General features: G+C 63.5%; 1 protein-coding gene across 2 annotated transcripts; it reads right to left on the reverse strand.

The window, feature by feature from the left end:
- Nucleotides 1-8,129: 8,129 nt before the first annotated feature.
- IRX4 (iroquois homeobox 4) lies at nucleotides 8,130-12,946 on the reverse strand (the record flags this gene model as incomplete). 2 transcript variants are annotated; one of them, XM_081231771.1, is made up of 5 exons in its annotated part: nucleotides 8,130-9,208; nucleotides 9,634-9,962; nucleotides 10,770-10,882; nucleotides 12,186-12,437; nucleotides 12,902-12,946. In XM_081231771.1, 5 exons carry the CDS (start codon nucleotides 12,944-12,946, stop codon nucleotides 8,379-8,381), a joined length of 1,569 nt encoding a protein of 522 aa, XP_081087897.1. In that variant the 3' UTR covers nucleotides 8,130-8,378. The 2 variants fall into 2 exon arrangements, with proteins under 2 accessions (XP_081087897.1, XP_081087896.1); XM_081231770.1 differs by having other exon boundaries at nucleotides 8,130-9,199; nucleotides 9,616-9,962.
- Nucleotides 12,947-14,596: the final 1,650 nt, after the last annotated feature.

Consider the following 14,596-nt stretch of genomic DNA (forward strand, 5'->3'; position numbering starts at 1 on the left):
CCTCCTCCGTCCCCTTTCACCCGGCCGTCGAGGAATGCAGAACCGGCAGGTGAAGCCCAGGCTCTGGGCCCCCCGCCGTCCGCTCACAGCCCTGTCTGGGTGGTGGCCTGCTGGTGCGGTCCCCAGTCCCCTTGGCTCAGCCTGGGAGTCCCCGTCAGTGGGAAATCCTAGGCTGGATTATTGCTGAAAAGACAGAAAACAGGAGCGCGAGTACTGGACTCCCTCTCCGCCCCGAGCCAGCGGAGTGAGGTCTGCGGGCCGGAGAGGAGACACTCCTGAGGCCAGAGGGGAAGGAGGCACTGCTAGGCCCGCACCCTTCCCGGCAGGGCCCCGGGGAAGCTTTCCTGGGTCCTGTGGGCCGGCCTGAGGGGTGCAGCTGCGGCTCTGTCCTCCCCAGGGACCCAGCCAGGGCAGAGCCCAGGCCTGCACTCAGGGCCCCTGCTGTCCCTGCTGACCTGGCGTGGCCCCTCACCCCAGCAGCCAGGGGTGGTCTCACACGTCTAACCGTGCACACAACCAATTCTCACTACACAAGTGCCAGGTAGGCAGGCCAGCGTGGCCCCTACATTTTGAGGTTCTCCCGATCCTCAGAGACTGCCTCTCCCTTCAGGGCCACATGTTCACCAAGATGGGGCCACCACAGAGGCACCCAGAAGCTTCATCTCATCCTCCTGGACAGACAGGAGTGTCCAGCAGAGACCCACAGACCAATGGAAGCAGAGGTGACCCCACTGCCCCTGCAGTGGACTCTGAGGACCCAGAGGGGGGCCCATGACAACGTGTGTGCATTTGCGCCGACTGCCCACGCCAGGAGGGTCTGTCCCCAGTGCAGCACAGCCTTTGTCCAGAGACGCCATGAGCCACCTTCACGGATGCAGGGGTCCACCTACTTGCCCAACATAAATGACGTTCCTGCCCCAGGCGAGGGCTGCGGCAAAGCTGGAGTTGGTGTTCAGGCTGATGATCTTGAACTTGGGCTAACGTTCCAAGAAACCAGAGTTTCCATCATCAAATTCATTAATTAGGTCCCATTTGCCGTCTGACAGTGAATGGCAGTCCGTGTGTGATGGGTGAGGCCCCGTGGGCACACTGCCCGTCTCCAGGGGCAGCAGGGGGGCCCGGCGTCCAGCCTCTTGACAGAAGCATGTCCTCTGATGCCGGGTTGGGGTCTGGGGCTTGCGCTGGAACTCTTAGGCAGGAGTGCGGCAGTGGGGGTCCCAGGGCCGGGCGGGGCCCAGAAGGCATTGCTCCAACCCCAGGAGTGCGTGTCCAGGGCATGGCCATCCGGGCACAGGAAGGCTGTGTGGGTGGGGCCCCTGGCTGGCTGGAGGACCGTGCTGAGCTCCTTGCGGATGGGCTGGGGCCCCTCACCCATGTCCCACCGCACTGGCCGAGGATGAGCTGCCTCCTTTTCCTTCCACCCTAACTCAACCACCCCACCCTGCTCAGAGGGTGGACACTTCTCCAGATGTGCACCCCCAGGGGGCCCGTGACAGCACCGGACTGCACAGGCCTCTCCTCCGTCCTCCCCCAGACAACGCCCTCTTTAGGGGCAGGGGTGCCCAGTTCCCGTCCAGGCCATCTCTGAGCCACCCCTGAGGCCCCGTGCCCCCTCCGCCCCATCTGTCCTGCCGTGAGGGAGCCGCTGCCTGTGCCCCAGAGTGCCTGCTTCACAGGCCGCACCAGCCTGTGACCGTGGGAGCCTGTGTAACCTCGCATGTGCCTGTGTGCACGTGTGGGTGAGTGCATATACTATACGTGACCGTGTGTGCACGCGTGAACTCATGTGCGCACACGTGTGAAGTAGGCGGTCACTTCCTCCAGGGATACCCCGTCCCACCAGCCCATCGTAGTGACCCAGAGCTTCCCCGGAGCTGCTGCTTTGTCCAGCCACAGCTCCTCAGCCAAAGGCGCCGGGACCCTTCCATCCTGCCCTCCACTCACTCTGCGCCTCTCCCCACATGCCACATGCGACTGGGGACAGTGACAGGCCATGGGCACTTCAGGTGCAGCAGCCTCACCTGAGCCTCAAGCAAACTCCCTCCTCCCAGGCCATCCTAAGAGGAGCAAGAGCTACCTGTAGCACCTAAGCGTTCACGTGCGCCCGTGGTTCCCTGTTTGTCTATTTGGAGAAATGCTCCTAATTTTCCTGGTTTATATGTGAGCCTTCCCGACACAGGATTCCTCCCTGCCATGTCCTCTTAGGACTCTAAGAGACGTAAAATTGTCACATAGAAACTACCTTTCCTCCTGTCCTGTGCTTTGCTCCCGCTGCCTTCCTCCTGGTGGGCTACCGGACATTTCCCTTCAATCCTCGGCCACCCCAAGCCAGGAGCCTCACAGATCCAAGTGAGCAGCCCCTACCTGCCTACACCAGCCCTGCCCAGGCAACCTGGGGGCTTCCACCCCTGGGATGGGGGCAGCAAAGGACTTGATGGGACGCCCCTGCTCACTGACCCACCCCAGGCTTTCCCCAACTTGGCCCCTTGATGTTGCTGCCCCTGACTCCACCCGACCCGTGTCCCTGGTTAAAATGAGCACTGTCCCTTCCAGTGCCCTGGCCTCTGGACCAGCCCCTCCCTCAACCTTTGATGCCTCCCTACCCCCCCCACCCACTTGCTGTCAAAATCTCACCTCTTACTAAGCCCCAAGACCGGGCCAGCTGAGGGTCCCGTAGCTCAGCACAGCCAGTGAAGCTGTAAAGGAGGAGCAAGAGAGGGGCGTGTGCTGGACCCTCTGCTCTCCCCCAGCTGGGGCTGTGGTGTCCCCTGAGCTGTCTGCTGGCCCCAGGCAGGCAGCCTCAGCTCCTCTGGGGCCTCGCATGCCCACTGCAAGCCCCGGACCAGTGGGAAATGCAGCTTCACACAAAAGTGGTGCACACAACTCTGCCAGTTTGTCCTTCACTGGTTTGATGAGATAACGACCGGAGCGATGACACCTTGAAGATCATGCAAAGACTCAAGAAGCCAAGGTATCAAATGCTTGGCTCGCAGCCCCCTGCCCTCCCTGAGGCCCCACGTCACCCTCTTTGTCATCACTGGTACGGTATCTCCCTGAGGTGACAGAGCCAGAGGGCAGTGGGGTCAGGGCTCTGCAGAAAGCCAGCTCCTATCCTGGGAGGGCCCCGGGGCGACCACGCTGCCGCAGCACACGCAGAACCGTGACAGGATGCGAAGCTGCCTCAGTGGGTTCAGCTCAGGTGGGGCTGGCCTCTGGACCGGCCTCTGGAGCTCCTGTGCCCCGAATTCCACCCTTGCTGTTCACACGTCGCCAGACCTGGGGTGCGGGTTGCTGAGCCTCCCCTGACCCCTGGCTGGTGAGACGGGCCTCCCGCTTTGCTCCCTAAGGTCCTGAGTGGGCTCGGCTGAGGCCTGAGAACCTGCGAGGAGCTGATCCCACCTCAGCAGTGTGTGTGTGGGGGGGTGGGCTATCTGGTCCCTGGATTCAGATAAACCTGCCACCTTCACCCAAGAGGCACAGTCATCTTGGCACAAGGCATTTGTTTTCACAAATATTTCTTCGGAAAGTTGATGTTGGAAGGCAGCCCCCTCACCCTCCACTAGGTTTCTTCTTCCCTCTGACCCCCACTCCCTGCTGGCCTTCCCCTCTCCTCCCTCCCCTCCATCCCGCCTCCTCCCCCCCCCTGTACCTTCCATCCTCTCCCTCCCCTTCCCCCGCCTCACCCCCTTCTCCCCCTCCCCTCCCCCTCTCCCCTCCCCTCCCCTCCCCCTCCCCCTTCCCTCTCTCCCCTCCCCCTCTCCCCCTCCCCCTCTCCCCTCCCCCTCTCCCCCTCCCCCTCTCCCCCTCTCCCCTCCCCCTCTCCCCTCCCCCTCTCCCCTCCCCCTCTCCCCTCCCCCTCCCTCTCTCCCCCTCCCCCTCTCCCCTCCCCCTCCCTCTCTCCCCCTCCCTCTCTCCCCTTCCCCTCTCCCTCCCTCCCCCTCCCTCTCCCCCCCCTCCTCTCCCCGGAGCTCCTTGCCCCCTGCCTCTCCCCCTCCAGGTCTCATTGTTGCTTTCCTTCCTATAGGGCCTGAGCCTAGGGTCAGGTGCAAAGGTCATGGTTGCTTCCTTCCCTGGGCTTTGCTGCTTTCCCAGGATATGACCCTGGGGAGGGGGCTTTCCCGCTTCTTCAGCTCAGTGGCACCAGTGGCACAAGTGCCCTGGCCTGCATCACGGTGAGGGAGAGGTCTGAGCTGTCTGGGCTCTCTCGAAGAGCTGCATTAAGGACCTGGATCGTGAGTGCGCAGTGCGAGGGTGGGGATCCCTCCGCCATAACGGCACCGGCTCCAGACACTGCTGGGGTTTGAGGCTCGCCCCCAGCTTCTCCTCTGATAGTAATACCCCACCCCCGCCTGGGCTGCCCCTTTGCTTGGAGGCCCATCCACTGTGGGTAAGGTGGACCTGCCAGCGCCTGCAGCCTGGGCCCCGCACCCCCACTATAGAGGCTGCCCCAGGTGACCAGCAGCCTGCGGGGGAGGGCGGGGGGGGGAGTCAGGCTCGGTTTCTCTCAATCCGCTGTCACCTGCTTTGGGAGGGCTTGCTCTCTGCAGTGCGCGACCCAAGAGGAATCCTTCTGCTGGGAAGGAATGAGCCTTAAAAGATCTTGCTGCTTCTCCTTCTGTTTTCTTTGGGAGCGAGTGAGACGCGCAGAGAGTGAGAGAGACAGAAATGGAGACAGAGGATGGAGAGAGACAGAGAGACAGGTGGCTGGGAGGGAAGAGGGAGAGAGCGGCCCAGGAGTCTGCAGCGCAGGCAGGCGAGCCCGGAGAAAGTAGGTGGCATAAGTCCATGCATAATCTCAGGAGACGACCACTTTAAATCTTAATTGGTTGCCTTTTAAATATCATTTAAGGGCTGGCTTCCCTGCATCTCTCTCTAGTTAAGAAGGTGTCGTGTCAAACTCCATTACCTTTCTGGATGTCTCTCCCTTTCGTTTAAAAAAAATAAAGGAAAGGAAAAGAAGAAAGAAAAAAAATGGAATCATCAGTGGCAGTTGGAGGGTCGATAAAGCTTTTAGATTTGGAGACGTTTTCTGGGAGACCATTTCCTGCGGCTAAGAGCTGTTAATGGTGCTTAAGGAATTATCTTAGCCCCGCCGGCGGGAGAGCCGTATATTTCCCGCGCCTGTTCCCCTGTCGGGTCTGGATATGCCGCTGTCAGACTCCCTTAATGAAAAGTAACGCGCCGCTGATTACAGTTTTATTTGGGCTCTATGTAAAGAGCGCCGTTAATTTAGCCTCCCCTCCTCGGTGTGTTTGAATTTGCCACGCCTGAGTGGCTGAGAGCATCGGTCCCCCGCGCCCCTCTCTGACAGCCTCCCTGGGAGGAAAGTGGGCCCTCGCCCGACCGGCAGCGAGCTTCCCCCCCGCAGCGGCCACCCCTAAAATTCATTCCCGCCCCCCACGTCCCCCGCCTTGGGGTTCTCCCGACCCCTGCTCTGAAGATCAGCCAGAGAGGGTGGGCAGGAGTTCCCACAGTGACCCTTCCAGAGTGAGCCCCAAAGGTCGGGGTGTGGGTCGAAGTGACGGTCCCAGCTCTGGGGGCATCCTTTTGGTCGAGTCGCCCCTGGGATGTGGCTGAATCCCTCCTCCGCACTTGATGTCTTTATTTCACACAGTTTTTCAGGTTAATCCAATAAAACCTTTCGGTCAGCCATTTCCACCAAGACTTGGGGGCTCCTGCAGGGTGGGATTCTGCGGGGACAGGAGGGCCCCTGCGCCCTGGTGTTGCCAGGCGCCTGCGGTCCCGAGGGCAACAGGCTAGGGCAGCAGGAGCCGTCTGGGCCGGGGAAGGGGGTGCGGGGGCTGAATCCGGGAAGGGCCCGCTCTGGAAGGATCCGGAGTCAGACGCAGCCTGGCCTGCAGCTCGCGCCCAGCCGCGCGCCCTGCCACCCGGGGCCCGCAGCCTGGGGTTCCTGGGGTTTCTGGCCCCGCAGCCCATCACCCGCCTAGCCAAGCCGCCTGCGTCCGCGAAGCCTTGTTTTGCTCAGAATGCCTGGCTTTGTCTAGGGCTGGGGGGCGCGAGGCGGCGGTCCTCCGCGCATTAAAATTCCTGGCGTCCCAGCCTCGGCCGCAGCGTCTCCCCCGAGACTCCACTTTCGCTATTACTGTCAAGTACCCTTGACTCTTTATTTTTGCCCTTTTATCTATTACAACTAATTCGAGTTCTTTTGCCCTTTTCAGTCTAAGACGTGGGCTTTCTTCAAAGCCTCCCCCTGCCAGCGAGCTCTCGGAGCGCGGAGCCTTTAGAAATTGAGGGGTTTACTGTCAAAATGAAAATTTCACTTCAAATTATCTTGGCTGATGCTCGCTCGCCAGGCCGGGGCCTCCCGCCGCAGCCTTTTGACAGACACATCAGCGGCGAGCTTCCGAATCCCGATAATATCATCCAAGAGAGCGAAAGTCAATACTGTGACAGCGCGCGGGCGGATACAATCCAATTACCGCGCGGCCGGCGGGGCGCGCGCGGGGTCCGCGCCCGCTCTCTCCGCTCGAGGACTGGGGTTCGAGGCCCCACCACTCAGAGTCGGGGCCGCCGAGGTCCGGCCATCAGGGGCCCATCGCTCAAGGGTGCCCCTCGCCGTTCCCCTCTCCCAGGTGGTAAAGTCACGCCAACGCCCGGCCCATTGGGCCCGCTTTCCAGCGCTCCGGCCGCCCTGACCTTTCCCAGTGGACCGGGATCCACGGGGCCCCAGTCCAGTACCACCCAGCCCATTGCAAAAGAAAGCCCGGGCCTCCCAGGTCCCTCGAAGGCTGCCCGCCGGCCCGCCAGGCGACTCCTGTCTTCAGCTGGCGTCTCTGCGGCTGTCAGTCCGTCCGCGTACGGACCAAAGGCCACCATCTCCTTGTCGCTGCTCTGCACCCTCGGGCCACTCCACCCTTGCAGGCTCCTGCCTGGCGGCCCGTCCTTCCTCCGGGCACCTCGGCTTCTGTGAGGCCCAGTACAGCCTTAAGCAGAGGGCTTGCAGGCTAGCGGACAGCGCTGAGTCCAGTTCACGCTCGCTTGCCGCGCTCGAGGGGCGTTTGCGGGGGCTGGGGGGGGAGGGGCTGGAGGGAGCAGAAGCCTGTGGGGGTCGGGGAACTGCGCAGAATCCACCGAGGGGAGGAAGCCAGCGATTTTCCTCCAGATCCGAGCTTCTGGCTGCCAGCGAGCTGGGCTCTGCCGGGGTTTGGGTGGGGGAACCGGGTTTCTGGGCGAAGCCAGGGGTCCGCAGGACCCTACGGGAGGCCGGGGAGGCTCACGTCCTCCCGCACCACCCCTAGGCCCTTCCTTACAGCCCCGCCTGGGGTCTTCGGCCTGCTAAGCACTTCCCTCTCACTGAGCAGCACTCGCAGGCTTTCCCAACGGTGGAGGCTGAGAGCATCCTGGCAAGTTCCCGCCCCTCCCCCCCCCCCCGGAGGCGGAGTTAGGAGTCCGCAGCGTCAAGGAGGGCACCTCACTCCCGCCCAGGAGAGGCTGAGGGCAGTGACGGCCCCGCATCCCTTCCCCACCAGGGCACAGTTCCAGGGAACTTAGAAGTTTAAAGGTTATTCGTATCTAGCCAAAGAAACTTTTACTTTCTCAGAATTCTGGGGTCTGTCAATGGGAGAGAGTTGAATAAGTTTGGGGTCTCTCATCGCCTTCTATTTGGGAATTCAACAGAATCCTGTAAGTTTACTGTGACTATCTTTTTAAAACAATGGCTTTAAGTCTTGGGCTCTGCAAGCAACTCCAGTGAGGATTCTGGGTCAGCGGCCCTCCCCACTCCTGCCCTCGGGGGTGGGCAGCTTTCCTCTTCCAAGTTTCCAATTCCCTAGGTTTCAAATGCGTTCATTTTGCAATGCAAACACCATCACTCGGTTTTATTGGTTTTGTTATATTAGCCTGTGAAGCAGGCAATTATTGGTGTGAACATACATTAAAAAAACATAATTGTATCGAGTTAAGAGTGTGCAATAGTGTAAACTCGGTGGAAGTGTCGTTGGTGAAAAGTATGTGCTGAAGATGGAATCGGAAGGCCAGCAGCTGAGGCGTCTTCACAAGCAACGGCGGCAAAGCGTCAACCCAAAGCAGACAGGTACACAGACAGGCCTCGGAACGGAAACGTCTTGTGTGTGTAAACTTCTGCACGTAAACTTTTTGCTTCAGGGTGTTTCCCCGCTGCTCTGACAACAGCTCTATCCTGCCTGGTCCCCGAGTTTGGCACGGCCGGGCGGACTCCTGTCCGGGCGCTCCGGGGGCTTGTCCATGGCCCCGGGAGCCCGAGTTCAGATCCTCCCTCCAGGGTGGGCTGGCGGCCTGAGCTTTGCCGAGCTCTTGCCTCACTTTGGAAACTCGGTAGAAAAAGAGTTGGAGCCTGCAGCCCGAGTGCCGGCTGCCTCCTCGCCCAGGCACAGGGCCAGCTAGGCGCAGAAGGGCTTGCCGCCGGCCTTGGGCGTGGCCAGCAGCTCCTTGGCTGCGCCGGAGGCGGGGGCGTCTTGGGGCACGGCGGGCGGGAAGGAGCGCGCCAAGGGCGTCGTCAGCACGTTGGCGCCCCCCACCAGCGAGCGGCCCAGCGGCCCCGGGTCCAGGAGGGCGCCCTTGGCGGTGGCCCAGGCCTGGTTCAAAGTGCTGTGTCTGAGGATGGGGTCGTGGAAGACCCCGTCCACCCAGTTTCTGAGACTGGTTACCGGGGAGTCCTGGTGCCTGTCCAGGGCACCGGCGGGAGCCGGGGCCGCAGGCGAGGAGGAGGCGGGCGCCGAGGAGGGGGCCGCAGGGCCAGCGGGGCCTTGGCGCTTGAGCATGCACGAGGGAAACTCAGTCTGGCCGAGGGCGGTGGCGGCGGCCGCGGTGGCCGTGTGTGCCAGGGACCAGATGCGCGGCTTGGCCTCGAGGCCCGCCGACGCCCCAGCTGGAGCAAAGCCCAGCTTGGGCTCGCAGGCCTGCGGGCCAACCCCCGCGCCCGCGCCCGCCTGGTGCTCCGGCCCAGCCGCCGTGCTCCGGAGGCAGCTCCGGGCCCTCTCCAGGTCCTGGTCCAGAGTGGCCCCACCCCCGGCGGCCAGGGGCATCCGGAGGGCGCCAGGAGCCTCCTTCCCTGGGGCGCTGGGGCTGTCTGGCACGGTGGGGACTCGATCCAGGCCTCCATCCAGGGGTTGGAAGGGCGGCTTCAGCTCGCACTCTGGGGGCTCCCCCTCCAGGGGGTCGAAGTCCTCCAGGTCGCTGAGCTCCAGATCCTTCTCTTTGCCTATCGGCTCTGCCAGGAGATAAAGAATGACCAGTGGAGGGAGATGGGATGGCAGGTTAACGGAATCCCCTTCGTCACTCCAAGGACATGGTTACGGGCCCACCTGGGAGCTAGAAAAGCACCTGCGCCTTTATGCTACCTCCCATCTCCTCAGAGGCTCCCTGTCCCCCAAACGCCCACACGGACCCCGCTGATTTCGGCCTCCTATCGAAGGCAGTAGGGTCCGGTGTTTCGAACGTGATCGTGGATCTCTGAGCGAGCTGCCAGCTCAATGCCACAGGCCCCCCCGTGCACAGGGCCTCGCAGACTCGGGCCTGGGCATTAGTTTGCCGCCTAGGCCCAGGAGTTTGCCCCGTTCCACGTCTTTAGAAGTCCTAGAACCAGCGAGAAGTCACAGGGAGGCCACGCCCCCGCACCGCCAACCGCCCACGCACCTGCACCTTTGGTGCTCTTGAGGGGCTGCTCCCTGGCTTCCTCCTCACCCCCCTCTTCCTCCTCGCCCTCCGCGTAGGGCCGCTTCTCATCCGCACACTTGTTCCTCGGCGGCCACGTCATCTTGTTCTCCTTCTTGAGGCGCCGGCGCGCGTTGGCGAACCAGGTGGAGACCTGCGTGAGGGTCATCTTGGTGATGATGGCCAGCATGATCTTCTCGCCCTTGGTGGGGTAGGGGTTCTTGCGGTGCTCCTGCAGCCAGGCCTTGAGCGTGCTGGTGGTCTCGCGCGTGGCGTTCTTCCGCCGCGTGCCGCTGTCCATGGTCCCGTACCTGGAGACAGGCTGGGCAATGGGGCGCCGGCAGCGGCCCCGGCACCGCGGGCAGGCGGCCAGCGCCAGGCCCACGCGGCTTCAGTCCCGGTCGTGCGGGTGTGTTTATGGTGGCAAGACCTGGGTTTTACCCAGGCAGGCACTGCCTTTTAATGTTTATATTTGATTAAACTTAGATGGAGCCAGAGAGGTCTCTGTGGGTGGGGAGGAGCGCGGGCGCAAGGCCCGGCCAGGTCTCTGTCTCTCTACGTACACCTGTGTCTCCTTGAGTTCCTTTATCAGGCCCCTTTGATCCTGAAACCAGGAAAGCATGGCGCAGGGACGCACCACCCGTGGGCAGAAGTTGTCGTGAGCGCCCGTGGGGAAAAAGTGCCCAGAGGGCCTACGTGCACTTTCTGCGGTTAAGTTTTTCGGTCGCCCCACGAAAGGCATGCTGTCTGCTGGGGGGCAGGGACTCCCCTCTCTGGTTCCAGGACACACCATACAGGCTGCACTTCTTGGGGTTCGGGGAGGCGTCTCAAGGCTGGGCAGCAAGATGAGAATCCCCCGGAAACCACACTGCAGCGAGGGCTTTGGGAGTCCGGACAGACGGTGTGGGGGCGGGGAAGGGGAGATGGGATGCCTTTATACCCAGGCGGCTCGGCTTGCTAGGAGGCGGGGATGGTCCTAACCCAAGGTCAGCAGGACGTGAACCGAGGAATGCCCCTCCTTTCGCCGCCCAAACTTTCAGTGGGGGCGTGGTGCTAGTAGGGGCGGGGCTTGGTGCTCCGTGGGGGTGGGGGCAGTGAGGAGGGGTGAGATCCCTCACCTGTCGTAGGGGTACTGGCCCAACGCGGGCTCGTAGGGGTAGTAGGCTGTGGCTGCAGCCGGAGCGAGGCCCGCATGCGCAGATCCTGGTGCGTCCTTGGAGTCGAAGCTGTTCTGTAGGAGCCAGTGAGCCTGGGGTCGCAGCTTCCTGGATGTGACCCAGCTCGAGCCCCTCCCCTAGGACCACTGGCTCCTGCCTGCCTCCCACAGACCACTGGGCAGCCCCCCATCCTCCCCACCCCCATCCACATCACCCATTCCCAATCTCTGCCTCAGGCCCAGGCAGTGAAGGAGCCCCAAGACGTGGAGTGAGGAGCAGAGTTGGGGGGTGTTGGGGGAATAAGGGACAGGAGAGGGAGGATGGGGGGAGGGTGGGGGAGGGAAGGGGGAGGATGGGGGAGGATGGGGAGGATGGGGGAGGATGGGGAGGATGGGGGAGGATGGGGAGGATGGGGAGGATGGGGGAGGGAAGGGGAGGATGGGGAGGGAAGGGGGAGGATGGGGGAGGGAAGGATGGGGGAGGGAAGGATGGGGGAAGGAAGGGGGAGGGTGGAGGAGGATGGGGGAGGATGGGGGAGGGAAGGGGAGGATGGGGGAGGGAAGGGGAGGATGGGGGAGGGAAGGATGGGGAGGGAAGGGGGAGGGTGGAGGAGGATGGGGGAGGATGGGGGAGGGAAGGGGAGGATGGGGGAGGGAAGGGGAGGATGGGGGAGGGAAGGATGGGGAGGGAAGGGGGAGGGTGGAGGAGGATGGGGGAGGATGGGGGAGGGAAGGGGAGGATGGGGGAGGATGGCGGAGGGAAGGATGGGGGAGGGAAGGGGGAGAATGGGGGAGGGAAGGGGAGGATGGGGGAGGATAGGGGGAGGGAAGGATGGGGGAGGATCGGGGAGGGAAGGGGGATGGGGCAGGGAAGGGGGGATGGGGAGGGACGGGGAGGATGGGGGAGGGAAGAATGGGGGAGGATGGGGGAGGGAAGGGGAGGCAAGGAGGTAGCGGGGAGAGATGGGGGAGCAACCTGGGGACAGCAGAGGAGGAGGGTGAAGGGGGGACGGAGATGGTGACAGGAGGGTAGGAGAGAAGTGGGGGGAGGGAGGAAGAGGGCGACCGGGAGGAGTGAGGGACAGGGGACCCAGGGGACCCAGCAGGCTGGAGCGAGCTCCGACAGAACCAGACATCTGACCCCAACTTAATAGCAAGCAGAAAACAATAAATACATTAAATACAATGGCCCACCTGCCAGGACACCCCAACCCTGGGGATGATGGGGCTCCGAAGGACCAGGCTACGTGGCTCAAAGTCGAAGGTGTGCTCTCCCACCCCCCTTGCCTCCAGAGTGCGGGGAAAGTGAGTTTGGCAGATCGAGGGGTAGGGGCATGCGTGGCAGGGATTAGGTTTGACATACACACCCTCCCCTTACCAGCGAGTAAAAGGCAGACGCCTCAGAACCGTAGGTCACGTAGTTGCCGTAGCCCTGCGAGCCGCCGTAGGGGCCCCCATAGACGCCAAGCGCCGCCGCTGAGTTCAGCTCGTGGCGCGCGGTGGCCAGCAGCCGGCTCTCGTAGACCGGGCAGTAGACGGGCGCCTGGGCTGAGGCAGCCGGCCTGGAGTCGGCCAGCGTGCGGCCACCGGATTCGCAGCACGTGCTCAGGGAGTTGGTGGTCATTAGGAACTGTGGAGAGAGGGGCCGCGAGGAAGGGCGGGGCCCCCGGGCACAAGGCCGGGGCTCTGGGTCTCAGTCCGCCCCACGCGCAGCCCAGGAGCGCGCACCCCGTGTCCGCGGTGCTCCCACCACCCACACGGGGCCGCGCGTTCCTTCCCGTGGCGAGCTTGTGCTCCTGGCCTCCTCCAGCCACATGGGGCCCAGCCCCTCCAGGCCCGGAATGTTCACACCCTCCCCGGGGTGGGGGTGTGTTGGTTTCCAAGGCCGCAGGGCTCACACCCTCTTGTACACGTCTATCCCGGGTCGCTGGGCTCCCCGGGGCGTAGCCTCAGAGCCCGGCACGGGGTGGAGGACAAACGAAGCGGGATATGGGGCCCTGCCGGTCGGATTTCCTCAGTGCCTCTGCCCTCCCCCGGGTCGGGCTGCTCACTGCGAGGCGACAGCGAGTTGCTGGCCTAGCGGGGCCCCCTTACCTGGGGTGCCGAGGAGTAGGGGTACCCAAACTGCGGGTAGGACATGGCGGGCGCGGCCCGGGGTCGGCGGGCGGGGCCGGCGGGGTCCTGCGCGAGGGGGACGGCGTGGCGCGCCCACTGCTCCGGGGCCGCCGGCTTCTAGGCGCTGGGCGGGCAAAGCAGAAGAGCGGGTTAATTCAGACACGCGCTCCGCAAACTTTTCTAACTGGGTAGGAAAGTGAGCCGCGACGGCCGCGGCGATCCTTTTAGCTTCACAGTCCGGAGCCTCGAGGGGGCTCTGGGACCGACCGGCTTCGCAGCGGCGACACAAATACATATTTTGCAAAAAAGGTAAAAAAAAATGAGTCGTGCGAATCCGTCAAGTCAGCGGTGCGCGGCTTTAAGCGGCGGAGGCTCTGACGTCAGCCCCACTCCGCGCAGCCCGGCCGGGCGGCAGACGCGTGGGTCGCTCGGCCGCGCCGCCCCGGGCGGAGGGCGCACGGCTGTAACAAATGAATTTCATCCGCGGAGTCAATAGCGCCCCGACGAACCGTGTTTCTCCTTAGTCACCGAGGAGGGGAGGCACTTTTAATTAGAAATTAATTAATGAGCAGCTGCTCCTTCCCACCCCACTGTAATCATTAGTCTCAATTACAAATGAGACATATGAGGGGTCTACGGGGGAGTCTTCACCGGAGATGTAATCAACAGTTAAGATTAGCCGCGCTGGCGCAGCCGGCCGTTCGGCCGGGCCTCCGCTCTCCGCGCGCCCCTCCAAGCGGAAGGAAGGCAGCTCCGCGGGCCGGCGCGCGGCGGAGGAAGGCGGCGCGGGCCCCACTATTGTTTACCCGGGACTCAGCAAAGCCTCCCATCAGTTCGAACCCTGCACCGGGCCGCAATTCCAGAACCAGCGCGTCTGCATCTGGAGGTCAGAATGCCCTCAGTGTGTGGGTCTGGGCCTTCCCCAGAGCCCGCCGCCCCAGGGCTCGGTGGGCCAAGAGGGCTTGCCACTCTCGGCCGCCGTGTCCCCGGGGAACAACCCCCTCCTCATCCAGCAAGTTCCAGCTCGGCGCACGGGCCCTCCCTTTGCTCCCCCACCCGCTCCCGCGGGCCGCCCTCCCTCAGCCTCCCCCTGCCCCGCGCGGCTCAACCCGGGACTGCCAGACAGCCCAGCGCGGTCGGACGAGCAGCTTTCCCGACGCGGCTCCGGGGCCCCTCCTGCTGCGCTCCCTCCTCCCGGCGACCTTCGGGCCTAGGTACAGGGGAGGGGGCGCCCTTCCCTGCCCAGGGCACAGGGAGCGGTGAGGGGAGCAGTCGAGCGCCCACCCCAGCACTTCCCCAGCCAGACCCGGCCCTGGGCCCTTGCCCGAGTCCAGAGTGGCGGCCAGCGCACAGGCGGTAAGGGGACGCCCGGGCCACCCGGAACCCCGGCCCGCCTCTTGCGCCGCCACCCTCCGGGGGCCGGGCTCGCCCCTGCCGCTCCCGCCCGGCCTGGCCTCCCGCGGTCGCCGGGAGGGAGCCGTGCACGGCTGCGCTGTGCAGACTTGCTGGGAAAGATTCCTGGGTTCAGACCTGTGAATCGCCCCGGGGTCACCCTCTAATTAATGACGACGTTCTCGCCCTCTCCCCAGCTGCAAGCCTGCCTCCCAGAAACGAAATCTGCCCACTCTGACAGCTCGGTTGAAGGTGATTGATGAGTATCTGGAGACCACAGTG

Source organism: Mesoplodon bidens, assembly GCF_964165515.1.
Source record: "Mesoplodon bidens genome assembly, chromosome: 4".
Classification (NCBI taxonomy): Eukaryota; Metazoa; Chordata; class Mammalia; order Artiodactyla; family Ziphiidae; genus Mesoplodon; species Mesoplodon bidens.